Source organism: Chiloscyllium plagiosum, chromosome 18 (genome assembly GCF_004010195.1).
Source record: "Chiloscyllium plagiosum isolate BGI_BamShark_2017 chromosome 18, ASM401019v2, whole genome shotgun sequence".
In the NCBI taxonomy this organism is placed as follows: Eukaryota; Metazoa; Chordata; class Chondrichthyes; order Orectolobiformes; family Hemiscylliidae; genus Chiloscyllium; species Chiloscyllium plagiosum.
The window spans coordinates 60687903-60711162 of record NC_057727.1 but is presented as its reverse complement, the minus strand read 5'-3'; the positions used below and the strand labels follow the sequence as shown (position 1 = coordinate 60711162).

General features: G+C 42.7%; 2 protein-coding genes across 6 annotated transcripts in view; one reads left to right on the top strand and one right to left on the bottom strand.

Annotated features, from left to right (window-relative positions):
- Positions 1-19326, bottom strand: part of mbd4 (methyl-CpG binding domain protein 4) — a 31056-nt gene extending 11730 nt beyond the window's left edge. Inside the window, exons 1-7 of one of the 5 annotated variants that reach the window (XM_043708444.1) lie at positions 18889-19326; positions 13537-13825; positions 6841-7634; positions 5537-5617; positions 5309-5443; positions 4185-4334; positions 2500-2603 (exon numbers count right to left, since the gene is read on the bottom strand). In XM_043708444.1, the coding sequence (XP_043564379.1) occupies positions 2500-2603; positions 4185-4334; positions 5309-5443; positions 5537-5617; positions 6841-7634; positions 13537-13763 (1491 nt within the window). In that variant the 5' untranslated portion in view covers positions 13764-13825; positions 18889-19326. Of the gene's footprint in view, positions 1-2499; positions 2604-4184; positions 4335-5308; positions 5444-5536; positions 5618-6840; positions 7635-8715; positions 8743-13536; positions 13826-18888 lie in introns of those variants that run through there. The other 4 variants (XM_043708445.1, XM_043708446.1, XM_043708447.1 and 1 more) reach the window with 4 other exon arrangements.
- The window catches only part of ift122 (intraflagellar transport 122 homolog (Chlamydomonas)), a 139422-nt gene continuing 135301 nt past the window's right edge, over positions 19140-23260 (top strand). The window contains exon 1 of the mRNA XM_043708443.1: positions 19140-19308. Coding sequence (XP_043564378.1) covers positions 19250-19308 — 59 coding nt within the window. The 5' untranslated portion in view covers positions 19140-19249. The remainder of the gene's footprint in view (positions 19309-23260) is intronic.

Sequence of the window (23260 nt, the reverse complement as noted above, 5' to 3'; positions counted from 1 at the left end):
CTGCTTGTGTCACCCCGTCAAACAACTCAATTAAATTTGTCAGACATGTCCTGCTCTTGACAAAGCCATGTCAAGTATTAACTTGCTTTTTCTCTAAGTACATAGTCATCTCATGCGACATTATGGCCTCCACCAGTTTCTCACTATTGATGGATAAAAACAATGACTGCACATGCTGGAAACTAGATTCTGGATTAGTGGTTCTGGAAAAGCACAGCAGTTCAGGCAGCATTTGAGGAGCAGTAAAATTGATGTTTCAGGCAAAAGCCCTTAATCAGGGATACCAGCAGAGTGCCTGAGGGGAGGGTGAGTACAATAGGTGAATGGGGGAGGGGATGGAGGTGATAGGTCAAGGAGGAGGGTGGAGTGGATAGATGGAAAAGAAGATAGGCAGGTAGGACAATGTGGACTTCAACAGCTTCCTCATTTCCCCTTCCCCCACCTCACCCCAGTTCCAAACTTCCAGTTCAGCACTGTCCCCATGACTTGTTCTACCTGCCTATCTTCTGTTCCACCTATCCACTCCACCCTCCTCCCTGACCTATCACCTTCATCCCCTCCCCCACTCTTCTTTTCCACCTATCCACTCCACCTTCCTCCCTGACCTATCACCTCCATCCCCTCCCCCACTCTATGCTACTTTTTCTCTTCGTCGATTTTACTGCTCCTCGGATGCTGCCTGAACTGCTGTGCTTTTCCAGCACCACTAATCCAGATTCTCACTATTGATATCAAATTCACAGGTCTGTAGTTTCTTAGGTTTGCCCTTGCCCCTTTCTTAAACAACAGCCTCACACTTGCAGTAATCTAGTCCCCCGAGATTAATTCTGTGATCAGACAGGCTGCGAAAGTTTTGTCAATGGCTCTGCAATTTGCTCCTGTACCACTCTGAGCATGTAATATGCATCTTATTCAGGTCTGGTGACCTCTCCACTTGGAGTGCTGCCAGGCTTTTTAGTATCTCTTCTTTATCCATCAACACCCACATTTTCAACAGGGCCCTATTGTGACCATTTTTTAATTTGGTAAAAATATGTTGCATTTACCCACAAAATCGAGAAATCTTTCAAGCAGAGCTATATAACTAATTTGGATCGTCATCACCTCTTCAACACAACTCAGAAAGAAAAGAATATTTCAAACAAGTGTCAAGATGCTACAGTCAGGAGGGCACAACATCTTTTTCCTCAGGCGGCTTAGGAAATTCGGCATGTCCATAAGGACACCTCACCAACGTTTACAGATGCACCACAGGAACCATACTGTCCAGGTTCATAATGGCCTCGTATGGCAACTGCTCCGCCCAGGACCTTAACAAACCACAGAAGGTTATGTGCACAGCCCAGATCATCCATGGACTTTATTTACAACTCTCACTTCCGAGGAACGGCTGCCAACATCATCAAACACCCTTTCCACCCTGGTAACGTTCTCCTACAACCTCCTCCATCAGGCAGAAGATACAGAAGTTTGAATGCATGCACCAACAGGTTCAAGAACAGCTTCTTCAATGCCGTTATTAGACTGATGAATGGACTCTCTAACTTCAAATAATATTGATCTTGCTTTACGCACTGCATGCCTCACTCTATCTAAGCACCCTATGATCTGCATGTCCTTGCTTACTATGATCTGCCCGCACTGCTTGCAAATAAAGCTTTTCACTGCACTCCCATACATGTGACTACAATAAATCAAATCCTGGCGGCCCCACAGAGGGGGGGAGGGGGGGGAAGAGAGAGAGAGAGAGAGAGAGAGATTTATCCTTTTGCCCTCCACACACCCTGATATGCATCTTATGTATTAGCCTTTTCACTACGGGCTTTGCAGGCTTTATAACTGTGGTTGAATGGAGGATGTGATTCATAAGGCTAAAGTACACTTTCAAAAAGGTGCTTCTGACAGAGCAAGACCCATTACTGATCTTTCTGTTGTTCTGCTCTACAGGACCAATGTAAACTGTGGTTCTCCTAAAAGCACATAAGGGTGGGACACTATCTAAGCAGGGGGTTAACCTTCCTGACTTGTATCATATAGCTCAAGGGTTGGAAGTGGTGCTAAGCAATAGTGTTACTGAATTATTGGCACTGGGATAGTCACCTTCATTCACTAGGATTGGAGATGTTGGGGCTGGCTGTATTTCAATCTCTTTCTATGCCTACACACCCAGTTTTCAATGTATAAACTAATCCAGATTTTAAACCAGTACATTCATTTGAAGTGTCAGTGTGCCAGGTGGAATAACTAGGGTAAAGGCCTCTTCAGGCACAACTGCTGTAGTGAACTAATGCCCAAAATATGAGAAGGATATGCTGATAGGGTGAGCTGAAGGGAGGCTCAAGGTTTGTATGGAGCAGTAACACAGACATGGACTTGTCACCATGAGTTGCCAGTTTTTTGTTGTAAATTATATGGAAGTTGCCAACTCCATTTACCATTGCCACATGTATGTTGAATATAGAAGCCTTGTTAACAGATAAAACCTTTTTTGACTCTTACCGCCTTCCATTCTTTGACACAGAAAATCCTGTAGGAATCATTCCCGTACTTCCCAATGCCATGCAGTTCAATCGGATATCTCCATTGTTTGGTTAGGTATTCGTCTGTCACATGGATTATAAAAACAATGTAAACATATTGCAGAACATCATTGCAGTAAGTTGAAACATACAACTTGAGGAGAGGGAAAGGGCAAATTCTGGATCAATCATCATATACCACACATCTTTGCTGAAATGTCATTTTGGTTTCTCACAGGAATACATCACTATGCTGTACAATCACCAAATCAAACTATTGAGAAATGAATATTTGTGGAAAGGACCCGTGCACTGGAAACTCCTCCTCTCCCACTCTACATCACCTAATCTTTTCCTATTATTTCTGTTACTTTTTAATCCAAATGCTCTGTGGGACATGCGCCAGTCTTCCAGTGACAGATTCAACTCACTGGCAATTGGAACAGGACTCTAAATTATTGTAGACTGCTTGGCTCAAGAGTTGAATTAACTGCCACATACGGTAAGTTCTGGACTTCCCACCACGAGGTTGAAGACTATGTTACAGTATGATTCTATTGTTGTTAATGGCGCTTATCACCTCATGGATGCCTAGTCTTGAGTTGCTAAATCTGTTTAACACTTCTCAGTTAGCCACACAACAAAATGGAGGGTATTCTCAATGTGAAGGCGAGACTTTGTCTCCGCAAGGTGCGCACGGTGGTCACCCTTACCGATACTGTCAAGGGACCGATGTATCTGCAGCCAGCAGATTATTAAGGATGGAATCAAATATGTTTATCCCTCTTGTTGTTACCCTCACCACCTGCCACAGAACTAATCCAGCAGCTGTATACTTTAGGATCTGACTAGCTTGATCAGTAGTGCTGCTGCTGAGCCAATTTTGGTGGTGGATATTGAAATCCCCCATCCAGAGTACATTTGCACCCTTGCCATCCTCGGTGCTTCTTCCAAGTGTTGTTCAACATGAAGGAGTTGATATAATGATATAACTGCATTAAGTGGCACAATTCAAACAAGACCAGCAAAAGATTCTTAATATTGCTGGTTACCATGTGTTGACCAAATTGATTGACTTCTCTCATGAGTTAAGGGAAGGTTGATCAAGGGAGCACAAATTGATGTTGGACACATGGACTTTCAGAAGCCATTCAACAAAGTGTCCGACAGGACACCTGGTAAGATGGTAAAACTATAGGGAAAATGGCTGTAGAGAGATAAAGTTGGTTCAGTCAACAATTAGAGCTGAATGGATGCTTTTCAGAATGTGAGGTGGAAAGTAGAGGGATTCGCCAAGGATTAATTTTAAGTCCACAACGTTTCTGTTTTTATGAACAACTTTGATTCAGGTGAAGGGAATTGCATTATAAAGGTTGCAAATGATACAGAAATTAACTCAGAAATCCATGACTTCATGTCAACACAGACAGAATAACAACATGAGTAGTAGCCTGACAAATGGAGTTCAATGAGAAGAGATGTGAAATGATATCCTTTTGAAAGGACCAGCATAGAATGGCAATGTACTACATAGGGCCTCCTTCTACGCTGTAACTGTCTATGGTTCTCAGATAACAATAACTGGAAAGAATGCAGATGGATAATTTTATCAACAGACCGAGCAAATAAAGGTAAACACAACAGGGTTAAGTACTGAAATAATACCAGAAAACTTGGTGATAGCTTTTGCTCTCAGCTCATATAAGCCAAGTGGCTTCAGAAGTGCAGCTACTTCTTTCCAATCAGCTACACGGGCAACTTCCGCAGAAGGGTATCTTTCCAGGAAATCCCACAACACAGGAATGGCCTTTTTACCTGATACAAGAAAAAAAACTATGATCGGAGCAGTTTCAAATTAGTACCTAAATACTTCTGATGATTCAGATACTGGCAGCAAAGCTGGGTTGTGGAATGGCACTACAGTATTTACATCAAAGTTCCTAGAAAAGGCAGATTACATACCCCTCCTTTCTGCTTAGAAATCCTTTACATTCCATTTTCCACAAAAGCCATATAAGTCTGATAAGTTGTGTGCAAAATATTTGGCAGCATTTCTGTTGTCCAGTTGTGTGTCACTTTAGAAAATGAATTAAATCACTCAAAATATGTGTTAATAAGTAGTGTAGTGTAATGTGAACTGGGCCAGAGATGAAGTGATAGTGTGCTCACTAGTTGTCTCTTTATAAGATGATTTCGAAACAGATATTGTTCAAGTTGGCAAAATATTCCACAGCATTACTATGATTTATATTAATATATAATGTCTTATATTTTACTTTGCAGTCTAATCATTTTTATTTTTCAGATTCCACACAATGGCTATTGTTAATTAGCCTAAGATGATGGTAGTGAGCTGTTATCCTCAATCACTGCATCCTGATGAAGGGGATATCCCTCTCTCCTTTAACTTTTTGGCACACAGCATTAGTTGACAGAATAACTGGGTTAGAAAATCTTCTCCGAAGAGTCTGCTCCCTGGCAAATGGCACCCAGGATGTGCACAAGTGAACCAGTGTCATCCGACTTCCTGGATTCCTTTTAAGGAGATGACCAGACATCACATGGCATCTATGTCTTCTAACCTGCTCAAAGTGTGCAATTTACTGTTTGGGTGCAGGGTGCGTGAGTGAGAACACCAGGACTAAAGTTCAAAATTGTGGGAACTTTTCAATTAGTATTGATATCAGTTTCAATTCAACCAGTCAACAGAACTGTCCGAATAGTAGCCGCAGTTGAATTTCTCATTGCTAACACCCAGTTTTCTCTGTTAACATTAGAGGCTTACTCACCAGAGGTTTTATTCAGAAGTATGGTTGCGATAAGAAGTTTCCAAGGATCATGAAAGAGAGTCTCCTGGACCAGTTTGAATGGGGATCGAGGAGGAATCCACTTGGCAAAGGCTTTACGCCGTGGTGGGCTGGATGCTGCAAGTACAAACCAAAGGGTCAACTTACTGGTTAGCACCATTTCACAGCACACAACAAGCTTAGACCTGGATAAAGATTCACACTCCATACCTCCTTCGGAATACTTCCTTGAAAAGTATGGACTAGTCTTCCTTTTATCCATCTTCACTCTTGGAGCAGGTTGATTGTCTACTTAAAAAATGAAATCCAGCAGAAAATGAGGAATTATGAGATCTCTAGTGTTCCTGATTAAACACAGATACAATCAATTGAAATTTTCAAATCGAAGATCACAAGACTTTTTTGTCAGGCAAGAATGCCAAGGTATCAGATGCAGAGGCACAAGAAATGGTGTTGACTTGTATACCAGCCGTTATCAAATAAATAGGATGCATCTCCTGCTGTTGTGCAACAAATTTGATGAGCTGAATGACTCAGCTCTGTTCTAATGCAGTAAATTCAAGGGGCTGAGCAGCTTACTCCTTCTCCCATATTCTTCCACAATAGACTTGATTGTCTCCTACTCTATTATCCCAGCTGACTTACTAGTTTCAGCTTTTGTTCACATCAATATCCATACAGCAAAGTCGCATAGCAGCAAGGTATGGTGGGGGAATGGGTCACTAGAAAGGGCCTAAGTACAGAGCAGAGATTTCATCAAAGGCTGGATATTACTTTGGAAAATCAAACACAGAGTTCAAATCTTGTGTCATCTCCTGACGCCTTTTACAAGGATTTCCATGGCTCAGCAATGAATGACTTTTCTGATGCAGGACATGCAGGGTAGTGGGGGATGGAGTTGGCACATTTGCAGAAATGGAATAGAGTATAATTACATTAGGCTAGTGAGAATAAAGAACAGCTGAGAAACGTAGATCAGAAATTTCAGTTCCAGTTGCTGACCTGTGCTGGGCTGAGTTCATGTACAGCAATTGTTGAGGAAGGATAATTAACCTTAATGTCCCCAGGTTAGGGAGGGGGAAATAGCCTGAGTCTTATTCAATTGCTAAACCACAATCTCTGCACAAGATCATGAAAAATAGGGGCAGGAGTAAGCCATCTGGACCCTTCAGTCTATTCTGTCATTCAGTAAGAATATGGTTGATCTGACTGGGTCCTTTACTCAACATTCCTTCCTGTCTAAACAACTCTGGACTCCCTTACAGGAATGTGCAGTTTGGAGAAGAACAGAATCGACCCTGGCTATAACATTCTTATTATTAATAGTCTGCCATTCTGTTTTTACTTGTTTTGGAAGAAGATCTTAGATGCTGGAAACACAAATCAGTGGCTTCAGCTAGCTGGGATTTTCACTCTTTTTATTCTGCTTTTTGAGAAAATATAACAGAATTAAAAGCAGACACACATACTTCACACTTATACGTAAATACTTAACTTTACTTTAAATGAAGTACCTTGGGTTTTAAGCAATGTAAAACTGTCCCCATTGGATTCCTTTGTGTCCCTGCGAGTGTTTTCAGAGGGAATTTCAGATTCTGAGCAATGTGAGGGGCTGGTGCATAATTCAGATCTTCCAGAGATTGCGCTATCAGCAGCACTGTCCTCCTTGCTTGACAGTGCCATCTGCCTGTTAAACTTTGATACTTCAGAAACAGATTCTTCAGCTTCTTCCACTTGTACTTCTGGTGATCCTTTGCTTAGAAATGCCTGCTCCTTTCGAGACTGCTTTTTGTTGTCTGCTGCTTGCTCTTTAGACTTTCTGCTGCTGGCTTTCCTCTTAGCTTTGGAACTTTCTTGACTTCCATCAAGTGGAGTCCCATCACCCAGCTTCTTTTCTTCAGATGGAGGAAGTTCTTTCTGGTCTGCTTTTGCAGTCAATCTTCTTGAACACAACCTCTGCCTGTTAGAGTTTTGCAGTTTTGCACCTTTTTTAGCTTTCTGCTTTGAGGCATTTTTAACCTTTGTCTGCCTCTGCCTTTTACTGCAACCACCCTCGGTTTCACATCCTTCCTCTCTACCAGGATCTTGCAACACAGTTTGTGGAATGTCAACAGTCAATGTGTTGAAGTCTTGTGTTATGGGAGTGGTGGCCTGTAGCTGACTTGTCTGTTTATCAAGGGTGATCCTTTCCCGAGTAGAGCCTCGCCAGAAAACACTAATGTCTTCAGGGTTCAGGTTTTCCTCTCTGGTGCTTCTCTGAAAGTAATTTTTAAGTTCCTTTGAGGATCGAAATAGTTTCCCCTGAGGACTAAACAAAGGAATATGAATGTACATAAAAACAAAAACAGCTTTATCCCCCACAGGAACATTTGCTTCTTCAATTGCTCTCCAATTAAATAATGAAGACTAATTGATTTCCAATGGCATCAGACACAGGGCTGTCAAGATCAAGACTTGTGTGAAGCAGGGTTATTCTATTACAGTTGTAAATATTTATGTCTGTACTATAATGGAAACTTCCTATTTAAACCTGTCATATTGTGATGAGACCTGCCTATCAAAATTGCATTTTAAACATGATGGGTTGTCGAACTGATCACTATTTGCTCAGTGCCAGTCCTCACTGTATTGTTTTGATGGCACTGTGGGTAAATGGGATGCACGAGCAAATCTAAAATTTGAAATGCAGTGCTAGTTTTAGAACAAAATATCAGCTTTATTGTCATTTATTAATCTCAGTTCTTTAATACCTGACCTGAAATAAAACTGAATCAAAATGTGCAAACTTTACTTCTTTAGTCCAGGCTTCCTGATTGCCACTCCTGGAGCAGAAGCGTTTCTCTTCCACGCCTCTCTATACAGATCATAGTCTTCCTGATTTGCCCCTCCAAACAGGCCTTGTAGTGGTTATATCACTGTCACTAGTAATCCAGACCCTAGGCTCATATTCTAGGGTCTTAAGTTTGAATCAGTCCAAGCCAGATGGGAAAAAAAATCTGAATTCAATAAAAATCTGGAATCAAAGGTCACTGCCCATTATTGTAAATGCCCATCTTGTTCAATGCAATTCGGGTTAAACATCTGTCATTTTACTTAGTCTACCCTACATGTGGCTCCCCACCCACAGTAACGTGGTTGATTGACTATCAGCTGCACTCTGCAATGTCCTGACATGTTATTCAGTTCAAGAGCAAAAGGGCAATGGATCTGATGCCCACATCCCATGAACGAAAAATATTTATAAAAATCTCTCAAGACTACCATCCCACCTGCTGTTGTCTGGATCTCTTGCACTACAAATGTTTAATGAAATGTTCCTTTCCAATGCTTGACATTAGGAAGAAGAGATTTAAAACTAACAGCAAAGAACAAAGACTGAAATTGAATACCTTTTAGCTACTGCCATCCTGCAGGAGCAGAACAACTGTGGATAGAAATGGGCAGGTTAAAATGAAAAATGTAACAGTTAATGAACTAGTGGTTACAGCCAAGAGGAAGGAGGACAAAGTTTATGGACAGAATCCCTAGGAATTTGCTCAATGATTTACATATAGGTTATAATACTTGCAGGTTTGGAAGGCTGGCTGGTTTGCAAGCGGAAGTGAACTAAAACTAGCTTGTACCAGGCAAGGAAAAGTCACTTCTTCCTTCTCAATATTCTGCTCTTCCTTCATGCTTTATCTGCCCTTATATTTCTTAGCTACTTGTTTGACAGTAACCGCCTGCAAACAGATCATCCACAGAACTATCACAATCAAACCTAGTTCTCCAGATCTAGCATCAATGTATTGGCATTTTTCAGTAGACATTCACCAGACCAATGATCAGAAATCAAAGCCTAGCTGATTTTTCTAAGTCCCACGCCATACTTGAATCCAATTATAGTAATCCAGTGCCACTGAGTGAGCAAATGTAACAAATGTGCATTAAACCTGCATCTCATTGAACAGTATAGCTCAGTTCCAAATCTTACCCACTGAACAACAGGAGGAGACCTAGATATGAGATTATGGAGAGAAGGGGGGCATCACTTAAGTTGAATTAATCTTCTTCACCTGTAGAAATCTTGGGAGATGTCTTATGATGTTTTGATGTGTCGTAGTAACTCACTCCTTTTCCATCAGGAGTCACATTGCTAGAATTAAAATTAAGTGTATTGTCACATGTACTCAAGTACATGAGGCAGGATCACAATTCAGTGAGGCAAGACATTAGTAATGCAAATAAAGAAATGGTGGAAGAGTTGAACAGATATGTTAAATCTTTCTTCACATCTTGTACAGGGCATAAATAATATCCCAGAAATGCTTAGAAAACAAGCAGTGAAAGGGAGGGAGACAAACAGAATAACATAAAATAAATTCTCCTTGTTTCTGTCTTAAAAGGGAGACGCCTTTAATCTTAAACTGTATCTCCTAATTAGTAGAACATAGAACGTTACAGCACAGTACAGGCCCTTCAGGCCTCAATGTTGCACCGACCTGTGGAACCAATCTGAAGCTCATCTAACTTACACTATTCCATTTACATCCATATGTTTATCCAATGACCATTTAAATGCTCTTAAAGTTGGTGCGTCTACTATTGTTGCAGGCAGTGCGTTCCATGCCCTTACTACTCTGAGTAAAGAAACTACCTTCTGACATCTGTCCTATATCCATCACCCCTCAATTTAAAGCTATGCCCCTTGTGTTAGCTATCACCATCCGAGGAAAAAGGCTCTCACTGTCCACCCTATTTACCCTCTGATTATCTTATTTGTCTCAATTAAGTCACCTCTCAACCTTCTTCTCTCTAATGAAAACAGCCTCAAGTCCCTCAGCCTTTCCTTATAAGACCTTCCCTCCATACCAGGCAACATCCTAGTAAATCTCCTTTGCACCCTTTACAAACCTTCCACATTCTTCCTATAATGTGGTGACCAGAACTGTACATAATACTCCAAGTGCGGCAGCACCAGTGTTTTGTACAGCTGCAGTTTGACCTTGTGGCTCCGAAACTCAATCCCTCTACCAATAAAGGCTAATACACCGTATGCCTTCTTAGCAACCCTATAAACCTGGGTGACAACTTTCAGGAATCTATGCACATGGACACTGAGATCCCTCTGCTCATCTGCATTACCAAGAATCTGACCATTAGCCCGGTACTCTGCATTCCTGTTGCTCCTTCCAAAGTGAATCACCTCACACTTTTCCACATTAAACTCCATTTGCCACCTCTCAGCCCAGCTCTGCAGCTTATCTATATCCCTCTGTAACCTGCAACATCCTTCAGCACTATCCACAACTCCACCGACCTTAGTGGCATCTGCAAATTTACTAACCTATCCTTCTATGTCCTCATCCAGATCATTTATAAAAATGACAAACAGCAGTGGTCCAAAACAGATCCTTGCGGTACGCCACTAGTAACTGAACTCTAGGATGAATATTTCCCATCCACCACCACCCTCTGTCTTCTATCAGCTAGCCAATTTCTGATCTAAACCGCTAAATTACCCTCAATCCCATGCCTCCATATTTTGTGCCATAGCCTACTATGGGGCACCTTATCAAACACCTTACTGAAATCCATATACACCACATCAACCGCTTTACCCTCATCCACCTGTTTGGTCACTATCTCAAAGAACTCAATAAGGTTTATGAGGCATAACCTACACTCCACAAAACTATGTTGACTATCCTGAATCAACTCATTCCCCTTTAGATGATTATAAATTCTATCTCTTATAACCTTTTCAAACACTTTACCCACAACTGAAGTAAGGCTCACTGTTGTTGTTATGGGTGATTTCAATTTTCCCAATATTGACTGGAACCTCCTAAGTACAGATAGTTTGGATGGAGCCATTTTTGTCAGGTGTGTTCAGGAAGGGTTCCTTACTCAGTCTGTAGACAGACCAACGAGGGGAGAGGCCATTTTGGATTTGGTGCTCGGCAACAAGCCAGGACAGGTGTCAGATCTCGTGGTGGAAGAGCACTTTAGTGAAAGTGATCAAAATTGCCTCACATTTAGCATAGCCTTGAGTGGGAATGGAGCAGTTACCAAGGGAAGATATTTAATTGGGGAAAAGGAAATTATGATGTTATCAGACAGGAGTTGGGAAGTATAGACTGGGAGTAACTGTTCCACAGAAAGGGCACAGCAGACATGTGGAGACTATTTAAGGAGCAGTTGTGGGGAGTGATGCACGAATTTGTTTCTCTGAGACAGGTAAGAAGGGGTAAGATTAAGGAACCTAGGATGATGAGAATAGAGGAGTTTCTCATTAAAAGGAAGAAGGCAACTAAAAAGGGTGGAGGAAGCAAAGATCTAGCACTGCTTTAGAGGATTACAGGCTTGCTAGAAAGGAGCTCAGAAATGGACTGAGGAGAGCCAGGAGTGGCCACGAAAAAGGGTTGGCAAGAAGGATTATTGAGAACCCAAAGGCATTTTACTCATACGTGAGGAATAAGAGAATGATCAGGGAGAAGGTAGGGCCAATCAGGGATAGCGGAGGGAACTTGTGCGTGGAGTCTGAGCAGATAGGGGAAGCCCTAAATGAGTTTTTTGCTTCGGTTTTCACCAAGGAAAGGGACCATGTTGTGATTGGAACTTTGAGGAGCTGGGATACAGTCTTGACCAGATCAAGATTGATGAAGTTAGTGTGCTGGAAACTTTGGAAAACATTAAGATTGATAAGTCCCCAGGGCCAGACCAGATTTATCCTAGGTTGCTCCGAGAAGCGAGAAAGGAGGTTGCTAAGCCACTGGCGAGGATATTTGCCTCCTCAGGCTCCACGGTAGTGGTTCTGGAGAATTGGAAGGAGGTGAATGTTGTTCCTCTTTTCAAGAAGGGTAATAGGGAAATCCCTGGCAATTACAGACCAGTCAGTAATGCCACACCTCCCCTTCTTTTACCATCATCTCTGTTCTTACTGAAACATCCAAATCCCGGAACCTGCAACAACCATGCCTGTCCCTGTTGTATCCCTGTCTCTGAAATGGCCACAACATCAAAGTCCCAGGTACCAACCCAAGCTGCAAAGTCATCTACCTTATTCCTGATGCTCCTGGCATTGAAGCAGACACACTTCAAACCTTCTTGCTTGTCGGTGAACTCTTGTGACCTTGAAACCTCATTTATGAACTCACTGCTCTTAACCTCCTGGACACTGGAAGTACAATTTAGGTTCCCATCTCCTGTTGAATTAGTTCAAACCCTCCCGAAGAGCATTAGCAAACTCACCTACCAGAACTTCGGTACACCTCTGATTCAGGTTTAGAGCATCCTATTTGTAGAGGTTCCACTTACCCCAGAATGATCTTGAAATATCCAGGTACCCGAAACCCTCCTCCTGCTCCATCCCTGTAGCCACTTGTTCAACTCCTCTCCCTCCCTATTCCTCGTCTCGCTAGCACGTGGCACGGGCAATGAACCAGAGATAACAACTTTGTTTGTTCTCGCACTAGGCTTCCACCCTAGCTCCCTGAATTTCTGCCTTAAATCCCCATCCCTTTTCCTATCTGTGTCTATGTGGACTATGACCTGGGGCTGCACCCCCTCCCCCTCAAGGATCCCAAAAACACAATCAGAGACATCACGAACCCTGGCAACTGGGAGACAACACACCAACCGTCAGTCTCTCTAGTTCCCACAGAATTATAATCTCTTCTACAAGGAGAAACTTGCTTTCAGCATTCACCCTGTCAAGTCCCTGCTAGATCTTATATGTTTCAAAAAGATTGCCTCTCATTCTTCTAAACTCCAATGAATATGGGTCCAACCTGTCCAACTCTTCGTCCCAGGTGTCAAGTCAGTTCGTCTGTGGTATTCGCTTCGGAGAGTGCAATGGAGGCAGAGTTATTGAAGAATTTTAGGGCTGATCAATCCTTGATTGATGAGGGATTCAAAGGGTTTTGCGATACACAGGAAAATGGTTCACGACTTTAAGGTCACAAGTGTGCAGGTCACAAACAGATAATTTTATCAAGAGATGAAGAAGGCTCGAGAGGCTGAATGTCCAAGTCCTAATTTTTTCACGTGTACTTGTGTAAGTCTTGGGTCTGGTGCAGTTTCTGGTGTTAAAAGACTGAGATTAGTGAATCAGTGAGTCAGGTATTTTAGCTGCCTCTAAACTAACTGTAAAAATATTTCATTCCTTCACCATCTTGTGAAAAGATTAAAGTTACCAACTGTGTTTTAAAAATAAAAATATCTCCCACCTTACAATGTAAACATCAGATTTTCCTGCTGACTTCCCAGTTTTTCTTTCTTTCACTATTCTCTTCCATCCTTCAGGAAGTTCAGGGTAACAGTCTTGGGCTATTTTATTATCCAAAGCATGAGTGATAGGCCCAGTTTCAGACAAAGACTGTGTGTTTTCTGTGCTTTCCATTTCAGGGTTTAAGATATTCTCTTTTGATAGTTCCATTTGGGAAACAGTGTTCATTGTTGTTGACCACACCAGAAGGAGATACTTCCATTCGGAAAGTTTCCTTTAAATCCTTTTCCCTGCCAAAAATACAGCACAATTAATTACATTCATATTTTGCTTTTCCCATTTTCAAAAACGTATTTTTCCCACTGGATTTGTACTTATGGGTATTTCAATAGCAATGAAAATGTTATTTATATTGGAGGCATGAGGTCTGTGCAGGCACATTATGGGCAACTTCTGTGCCGCCACAAATGCTCTCTGGCAAAATGTTTCACATAATAGGTAGTCAGAAACAACTTTGATGTTGCCTCAAAAGTATGTTCCAATAAATCCAGGAAATAACGGCATGACTCATCAATTTCTTGCAGTTTCTCCATGTGTTAACATTAAACTATAGGCACTTCTAGAAGAGAACTACTTTTTGGCCTAACTTTCCAAACTTACTTTGCAATGGTTCCACTTTTACCATTTAAATCTTCCCTGGGCCAACCTTTTGTTCTTTTAATATTATTCCTCCGATCTCACCATCATACCTTCTAATAGTTTTTTTAAACATTCGTGGGATGTCAGCGTCACTGGCCAGGTCAGTATTTGATGACAATTCTGAAATGTCCAATGAAAGTGATGGTGAGCAGGTCTCCTTGAATGGCTGCAGTCTCTGGGGTGTAGGCACACCCACAGCACTGTCCTGGAGTTCAAGGATTTTGATGCAGTGACAGTGAAGTAACAGTTATACGATTTCAAGTCAAGATGGTGTGTGGTTTGCTGCCTATGACCTTTTATTTAGATAGCAAATGGTGCAGGTTCAGAAGGTATTATCAAAACATTCTTAACATATTGTTGTGGTTCACAGAACCCCTACAGTGTGGAAACAGGCCATTAGGCTCAACAAGTCCACACCGGCCCTCTGAACAGCAACCCACTCAGACCCATTCCTTTAGATTTACCCCTGACTAATGCACTTCACCCACACATCTCTGAACATTGTGGGAAATTTAGCATGGCCAATTCACCTAACCTGCACATCTTTGGATTGTGGGAGGCAACTGGAGCACCTGGAGGAAACCCATGCAGGCATGGGGAGAATGTGGGTCAGGTAGCATCTGAGGAGCAGGAAAATCGAAATTTCGGACAAAAGCCCTTCATCAGGAATTTTCCTGCTCCTCGGATGCTGCCTGACCTGCTGTGCTTTTCCAGCACCACGCTATTCACTCTAATCTCCAGCATCTGCAGTACTCACGTTCGCCATAGGGAGGACGTGCAAACTCCTCACAAACAGTTGCCTGAGGCTGGAATTGAATCCAAGTCCCTGGCGCCGTGAGGCAGCAGTGCTAACCACTGATCCAAATTGTTGTGGGTGAGGAAGTCAATTTTGAAGGTGGTGAATGAGGCCACAATCAAGCGGCTACTTTGTACTGCATGGAATAAGTTGCTGAGTATTGTTGGAATTGCATCTTCCAGGCAATTGGGAAGTATTCCAATACATCTATCAATCATCTTAGGGCTGCTTCTTCTTTATTCTTTCCTAATTCCTAAATCCATTTCCATCTCAGTAATCATTTTTACACTTCTACTTCAACATTTTTCATTTCTAATGAAAAGTTATATACGTGAAACTGTGCTTTTCTCTCTCCAGTGCCGCCTGATCTCCTGCCTATTTCCAGCCTTTGGGTTTGACTCTGCACAGACTTAAATATCAAATGAATCACAGAATAGTTGCAGCACAGGAACAGGCCACTGTGTCCACACCAGTTCTCTACTAGAACCACTTGACTTCTTACCTCTTCTCTTTCCTGCAAAGCCCTGCACAAGTGTTCACTTCAGATGCGTATCCAACTGTGTTTTGATAGCCACAGTTGCATCTGACTCCACTACTCTCTCAGGTACTGCATTCCAGATTTTAATTGTTCACAGGGTAAAAAAGTTCTTCCCTGATTGTTATGGGGGCTCTTTTGTAAGCCATTTTACACAAGTATCCTCTGGATTTTACCATAAGTTTGTACAGGAGAAGTAGACCACTTGGGCTATCAAGTCTGCTCTGCCAATCAATGAGATCAAGGCTGATCTGAAAATCCTGAACTCCACTTTCCTGCATTTTCCCAACAACTACCTTCCCTATGAACTTAGATGTTAGCTTTTTGTGAATCATGCACCAGGATCCCCAAATCCCTCAGTTGAGGGGCGGGGTGGTGATAGGCAAAAATGACAATGGCACATACACCTACCGTGTAAAGTCCTCCTCACTGTAGTGGAAGAACTGGCCCACAGACTAATCAAGCCACAGTCTGACATAATCATTCTTATAAAATCATACCTTATAATCACCTATCCCTGAGATGACAGCACAGTGATAAACAGCTGTGAGGCCCTAAGAGTCTTCAGCTTTGACACTGGACACATGACGTTTCATTGATCTTGATGCCACTTTCTTCTCTAACCAGAACTCTAGTGACTGTTACATAAAATTCCATTGTAACTTTCTCTTCTCTTAGGAATAGAACCCTAGCTTTTCAGCTCAATCCATGTAACTGAAGTCTATAATTCCTGGAGCCGTTTGTATGATTTCTTTTCTGCATCTACTCTAAAAGCTTCCTGGCGTACATATTGGACAACATATTCCAGTTGAGGTCAAACTTGTAAAGCTTTATCATCATTCCTTTGTTTTTATATGCTATACTTTGGAAAAAAAAATTATTTCATAGATATGGATGTTATTGGCAAAACAAGCATTTGTTGCCCATCATGAATTTTAGTCATAGAGATTGACAGCACTGAAAAGGGCACTTCAGTCCATTGCATCCACACAAAAACAACTATTCTAATCCCATTTTCCAGCTTTTGGCCAATAGATTTATATGCCTTGACAGTGCAGGTCCACATCTAAATACTTCTTCAATATAGGGTTTCTGCCTCGACCACCAATACAGGTAGTGGGTTCCAGATCTCACTGGGTGAAAATAATTCTCCTCACAGCTCTCTAAGCCTTCACAGGAAAAAGTTTCTTTTTGTCTACTCTAACTATGCCCCTCATAATTTTATACATCACAATCATATCTCACTCTTAGTGTCCTCTGCTCCAGGGAAAACAACGCCAGTCTCTTCAAACTCTCCAGCCCAGTAAATCTCTTGTGCACCCTCTCCAGTGCTATTGCACCCTTCCTATAATGTGGATTTCTGATCTGCACAGTTCTCTAGTTGTGGCCTGGCCAGTATCTTATACAGTTTCGGTCTAACCTTCCAGCTCTTAAACACTCTGCTTTGATGAATAAAGGCATGAATAGCACATACCTTCTGAATCACTTTATCCACCTATCCTGATACCTTAAGGACCACTGCACATGCACACTATTCCCTCTATTCCTCTGAATTGCCCCTGAACGGAATAGCTTGCTTGACCACTTTAGAGGACAGTTAAGAATCAATCACATTACCATTGGTCTGGAGTCACATATTGGACAAAAGATATCCTTCCCTAAAGGGCATTCATGAACAAAGTGAGTTTTTACAAGTATCGTCACTATTTCTAACACTAGCTTCCAGTACTAAATGTTATTAATTGAACTTAAATTTCACCAGCAAGCAAGGTGGGATTTGAAATGCTTTGGAGCATTAGCCTGGTCCTCTGGATTACTAATCCAGTAACATTACAAGTAAACTACCATCTCCCCATGAATTAGAAAACCTCAGGTCCCAACTACTTTATTAGTTACTGTCTCAACCTACATACCACATTCAATGATAACGCATGTAACCCCTAGTCTCTGTGCCTCAACTCTCTTTAAAACAATAACCTTCATTTTCATGAAAACAAAGTACTGTGGAGACAAAAACTCTGCAGATGCTGGAATCCAAGAACACAGCAAGCCAGGCAGCATCAGGAGGTGGACAAGACAGGCGTAGCTGGGGCCCATCCGGGTGCCCATGGCTACCCTCAAGATTTGGAGGAAATGGCAGAAGTGAAAGTAGAAGTTATTAAGGGTGAGGGCCAGTTCGGCGAGGCGGAGGAGTGTATTGGTGGGAAGTACTGTGGATGCGGGTGATCTGACATAAAAAGAAGGGCTGGAGAGGTTGAAAAGGTCTGGCAATATCTGTGGAGAAAGGATAGAGAGAGAGTCCTATATGACTCTTGATTGGAACTCCATTTTATATTGTCTCCCTGGTTCTTTCTGCTAAACTCTATCACTTCTCAATTGCTGGTCCTGTTCATTTTCAAAATTGTTCATTGTCTTATTTTGCATTGCCCACAAAAGATGGTGAATGCAAACTCATTATCATCAAACAAAAAAACTCACAAGAATTATGGATGTTGAATATCTGAAGCAAAAACAGAAATTGCTGGAAAAACTCAGCAGGTCTGGCAGTGTCTGTGTACAGAATTCTGAGTTAATATTTCAGGGTCTAGAGACCCTTTGTCCAAACTGAATTTGTTTTTGTCTTGTTATCATCGATTCAGGAAAAATATGTTCCCCTCTTGTCCTTCTATCATTAGCTAATTAGAACAACATGGAGAGGCAATGGCTGAGTGGTTAATCCAGAGACCCAGGGGACCTGTTTGAATCACACCATTGGAATTTGAATTCAATAAAAATCTGGAATTAAGAGTCTAATGACAATCATAAATTCACAAAGCTTTTCACTGTGCCTCAGCACACGTGACAATAAATTCAATTCATTGCCAATTGTTGCAAAACCCCATTTGGTTGTTAATGTCCTTTCGGGATGGAAACTGACATCCTAACCTGGTCTGGGCTACATGTGGCTCCAGACCACATAACATTGCCAAGTGGTTGACTCTTAACTAGGCGAAAGTGAGGACTGCAGATGCTGGAGATCAGGGTCAAGATTAGAGTTGTGCTGGAAAAGCACAGCAGGTCAGGCAGCATCTGAGGAGCAGGAAAATTGACCTTTGAGGCAAAAGCCCTCCATCAGGAAACTCTTAACAGCCCGCTGGGCTATAAATGCTGGAGACAAAAAAAAATCCAAATGCTGGAATCCAAAGTAGACAAGCAGGAGGCTGGAAGAACACAGCAAGCCGGGCAGCACCCGGAAGTTTTGGGTACAACCCTTCTTCATGAATGTTGGCATACATATTAATAAGAGAAAACAATTCATTGTGTGTGTCTCTCTCTCTCTCTACCTTATTCAAGCTGATTGCTGGCCTGTGATGGTTAGGAACCGCCAATGACTACATTTCCCTTCGGGATCAGACTCTTGCGGCGGGGAATGCGGTAAAAGTCAGGGAGATGTTAGTAAAGCTGGACTCCCTCTGGGCGAGTCAAGAGTCCCAGTCTGAGGTGGTTGATCCAGTGGGCAGTCCGTCCCCCCCCAGCCCGCCATTCCAGGGCGGCTCGCTCGACATCACGCGAGACTCGCGCAGGAAGATGGCCGTCGGAGGGACCGGCACCTGGGCGCTCCTCCACAGGGAGGCCTGAGTGCGCCGTCTGTCCGTAAAGCCCGGGCGGACACGCACACACTCACCCTCACTCTCACAGGGGAAAATGCGAGCCGTCCCCACCTGGATCGACAGGGTGCACGACAGGGAGAAGGTCGAACAGTGGTAAGGAGCTGCGGCCGGGCTACCCTCACCCCGCCATTGCCCTGGTTACCACATAGCAACGTGGTTTCTAATGTAAACAGGCAGACAGGCCTGACATCCACTGGGGCAACGCTTCACTGTTAGAAAATGTGGGGATGGGGGGTACACAGTGACAATAAATAGGGGAGAGAGAGATAATATACGGGGAAGAGTGTGAAGGGACAGAGGAAAAAAAAAGTAGGGGGCTTGGGGGAAAAAGTAATAATATACCTCATGATTTGGAGGTGCCGGTGTTGGACTGGGGTGTACAAAGTTAAAAATCACACAACACCAGGTTATAGTCCAACAGATTTCAATTAAGGTCTAGATTAGAGTGGTGCTGGAAAAGCACAGTAGTTCAGGCAGCATCAAGGAGCAGTAAAATCGACGTTTCGGGCAAAAGCCCTTCATCAGGAATATCAATTAAACGAGTTGGACTATAACCTGGTGTTGTGTGATTTTTAACTTTGTACGTCCCAGTCCAACACTGGCATCTCCCCAGTGATGAAATGGGGTGGGGGGGGGGGGGGGGGAGAGGGTGGCGGAGAGCTAACATGGATTGGGAGCCCAGAGAGAATGCGTGGGAAGGGCGATAGTACACTGGGGGAGCAATAACATGCTGAGGTGGAGAACTGTTATACTAGGGGAAATAATTTGCTGCGGAGCACAGTAATACAGTTGGAGGAGTCATACTGCATCATGGGGACTCAAAGCAACAGGAGATCAATTACACGCTGAGGGGAAAATACATTGGAGGGGGGGTAAACAAGCAGGGATAATAATGTAAACTATGGAGCAGAGTGTAATTGCGAGCTGGCTGAGCCAACATTTATTAATGATGGGCAATAAGTGCTGTCCTTGGCAACACACTCATCCCATGAACAAATTAAAAATTACAAAATGCAGTGCTGCATCTCAAAAGGTTCCTTCCAACAACACGTTCCAAATGGGTATACCAACTCTTTCAAGTTCCTCTCCCAGTCCTGTACCATTTTGACTTGGAATTATATCACCAAATCAGTGTATCAACTAATAATACTTAGAATCATAGAGTTGTACAGTATGGGAACAGACCCTTTGGTTCAACTCCTCCAGGCCGACCAGGTATCCTGGATAAATCTAGTCCCGTTTTCCCACATTTGATCCATATCCCTCTGAACCCTTCCTATTCACATGTCCACTTTGATGCCTTTTAAATTGTACCAGCCGCTACCTTTCCTTTGGCAGCTCATTCCATACACACACCGCCCTCTGCATGAACAAAGTTGCCTCTTAGGTCCCTTTTAAATCTTTCCCTTCTCACCTTAAAGCTATGCCCTCTAGTTTTGATTCCCTCATACTGGGAAACAGACCTCTATTTACCCTATCCATACCTCATGATTTTATAAACCTCTTTTAGGTCACCCCTCAGACTGCACTGCTCCAGGGAAAATAGTCCCAGCCTAGTTAACCTCTCCCTATACTTCAAACTGTCTAACCCTGGCAACATTCTTGTAAATCTTTTCTGAACCCTTTCAAGTTTCACAACATCCTTCCTATAACAGGGAGACCAGAATTGCACCCAGTATTCTAAAAGTGGCCTAACCAATGTCCTATATAGACGCAACATGACCTCCCAACTCCTAGACTCGATGCACTGACCAATAAAGGCAAGCATACCAAACACTTTCTCCACTATCAAGGAACTGTGAACTTGCAGTCCAAGGTCTCTTTGTTCAGTAACACTCTCCAGGACCTTACCATTAAGTATATAGGTCCTGCCCTGATTTGCCTTTCCAAAGCGCAACACCTGCCACTCCTCAGCCCATTGGCCCATCTGATCAAGATCCTGTTGTACTCTGACGTAACCTTCTTCACTGTCCAATACACCTCCAATTTTGGTGTCATCTGCAAACGTACTAACTATACCTCTTATGTTAATTTCAAAATCATTTATTTCACTGATGAAAAGCAACGGACCCAGCACAGATTCTTGTGGCACACCACTGGTCAGAGGCCTCCAGTTTGAAAAGCAACCCTCCACCACTACCATCAAGCAAATTCTGTATTCAACTAGTTAGTTCTCCCTGTGTTCCATGTGATCTAACCTTGCTAACTAGTCTACTGTGAGGAAGATTGTCGAACGCCAAACTGAAGTCCGTATAGATCACGTCCACTTCTCTGCCCTCATTGATCCTCTTTTTTACTTCAAAACTCAATCAAGTTAGTGAGACATGATTTCCTATGCACAAATCCATGTTAACTATCCCTAATCAGTCCTTGTCTTTCCAAATACATGTAATTTCTGTCCCTCAGGATTCCCTCCACCAGCTTGCCCACCGCTGATGTCACGCTCACCAGTCCATAGTTCCCTGGCTTTTGCTTACCACCTTCCTTAAATTGTGGTACTTCCAGTCATCAGGCACCTCACCACAGCTATCAACGATACAAGTATCTCAGCAAGGTGCCCAGAAATCACTTCCCTAACTTTCTATCGAAATGTAGGGTACACTTGATTGGGTCCTGGGGATTTATCCACCTTTATGCATTTTCAGACGTCCAGCATCACCTCCTCTGTAATATATACTAACTGTGTGGAGTTTGCACGTTCTCCCCGTGTCTGCGTGGGTTTCCTCCGGGTGCTCCGGTTTCCTCCCACAGTCCAAAGATGTGCAGGGTCAGGTGAATTGGCCATACTAAAATTGCCTGTAGTGTTAGGTAAGGGGCAAAATGTAGGGGTAGGGGTGGGTTTCGCTTCGGCGGGTCGGTGTGGACTTGTTGGGCCGAAGGGCCTGTTTCCACACTGTAATCTAATCTAATATACATTTTTCAAAATATAGCTATCTACTTCCCAATGTATGAAATCTTCCATATCCTTCTCCACAGTAAACACTGATGCAAAATACTCATTTCATATTTCCCCAATCTCCTGCAGTTCCACGCATAGGTGGCCTTGCTGCTCTTTAAGGGGCCAAATTCTTTCCCGGGTTACCCTTTTGTCCTTAATGTATTTATAAAATCCCTTTTGAATTCTCCTTACCCCTATTTGCCAAAGCTAGCTCATGTCCCCTTTTTGCCCTCCTGATTTCCCTCTTAAGTATACTCCTTTTGTACTTTTCTAAGGATTCAATTAGAAATTGAATGTCCTGAAATAGGCTTCCTTTTCTTGACCAAAACCTCAATTTCTCTACTCATCCAGCATTCCCTACATCTACCAGCCTTGCCGTTCAGCCTAATAGGAATATACTGTCCCTGGACACTTGTTATCTCATTTTTGAAAGCTTCCCATTTTCTAGCCACCCCTTTACCTGAAACATCTGCCCCCAGTCAACTTTGGAAAATTCTTGCCTAATTGGCCTTCCTCCAATTTAGAACTTCAACTTTTAGATCTGGCCTATCCTTATCATCACTGTTTTAAAACTAATAGAATTATGGTTGCTGGCCCCAAAGTGCCCCACTGACTCTTCAGTCACCTGCCCTGCCTTATTTCCCAAGTGTAGGTCAAATTTTGCACTTTCTCTACTAGGTACATCCACATACTGAATCACATTCAACAAAATCCTCTCCATCCAAGCCTTTAAAACTATGGCAGTCCTAGTCCGTGTCTGGAAAGTTAAAATCCCTTAGCATAACCACCCTATTATTCTTCTAGATAACTGAGATCTCCTTTCAAATTTGTTTCTCAATTTCCCTCTGGCTATTGGAGGATCTATAATACAATCCCAAGGTGATCATTCCTTTTTTCTTTCTCAGTTCTACCCAAATTAACTTCCCTAGATGTATTCCCTAATCAAAAATGCTCCTCCTCTCTTGCCCCCACTTTCTAGGAGAAAGTGAGGTCTGCAGATGCTGGAGATCAGAGCTGGAAATGTGTTGCTGGAAAAGCGCAGCAGGTCAGGCAGCATCCAGGGAACAGGAGAATCGACGTTTCGGGCATAAGCCCTTCTTCAGGAAT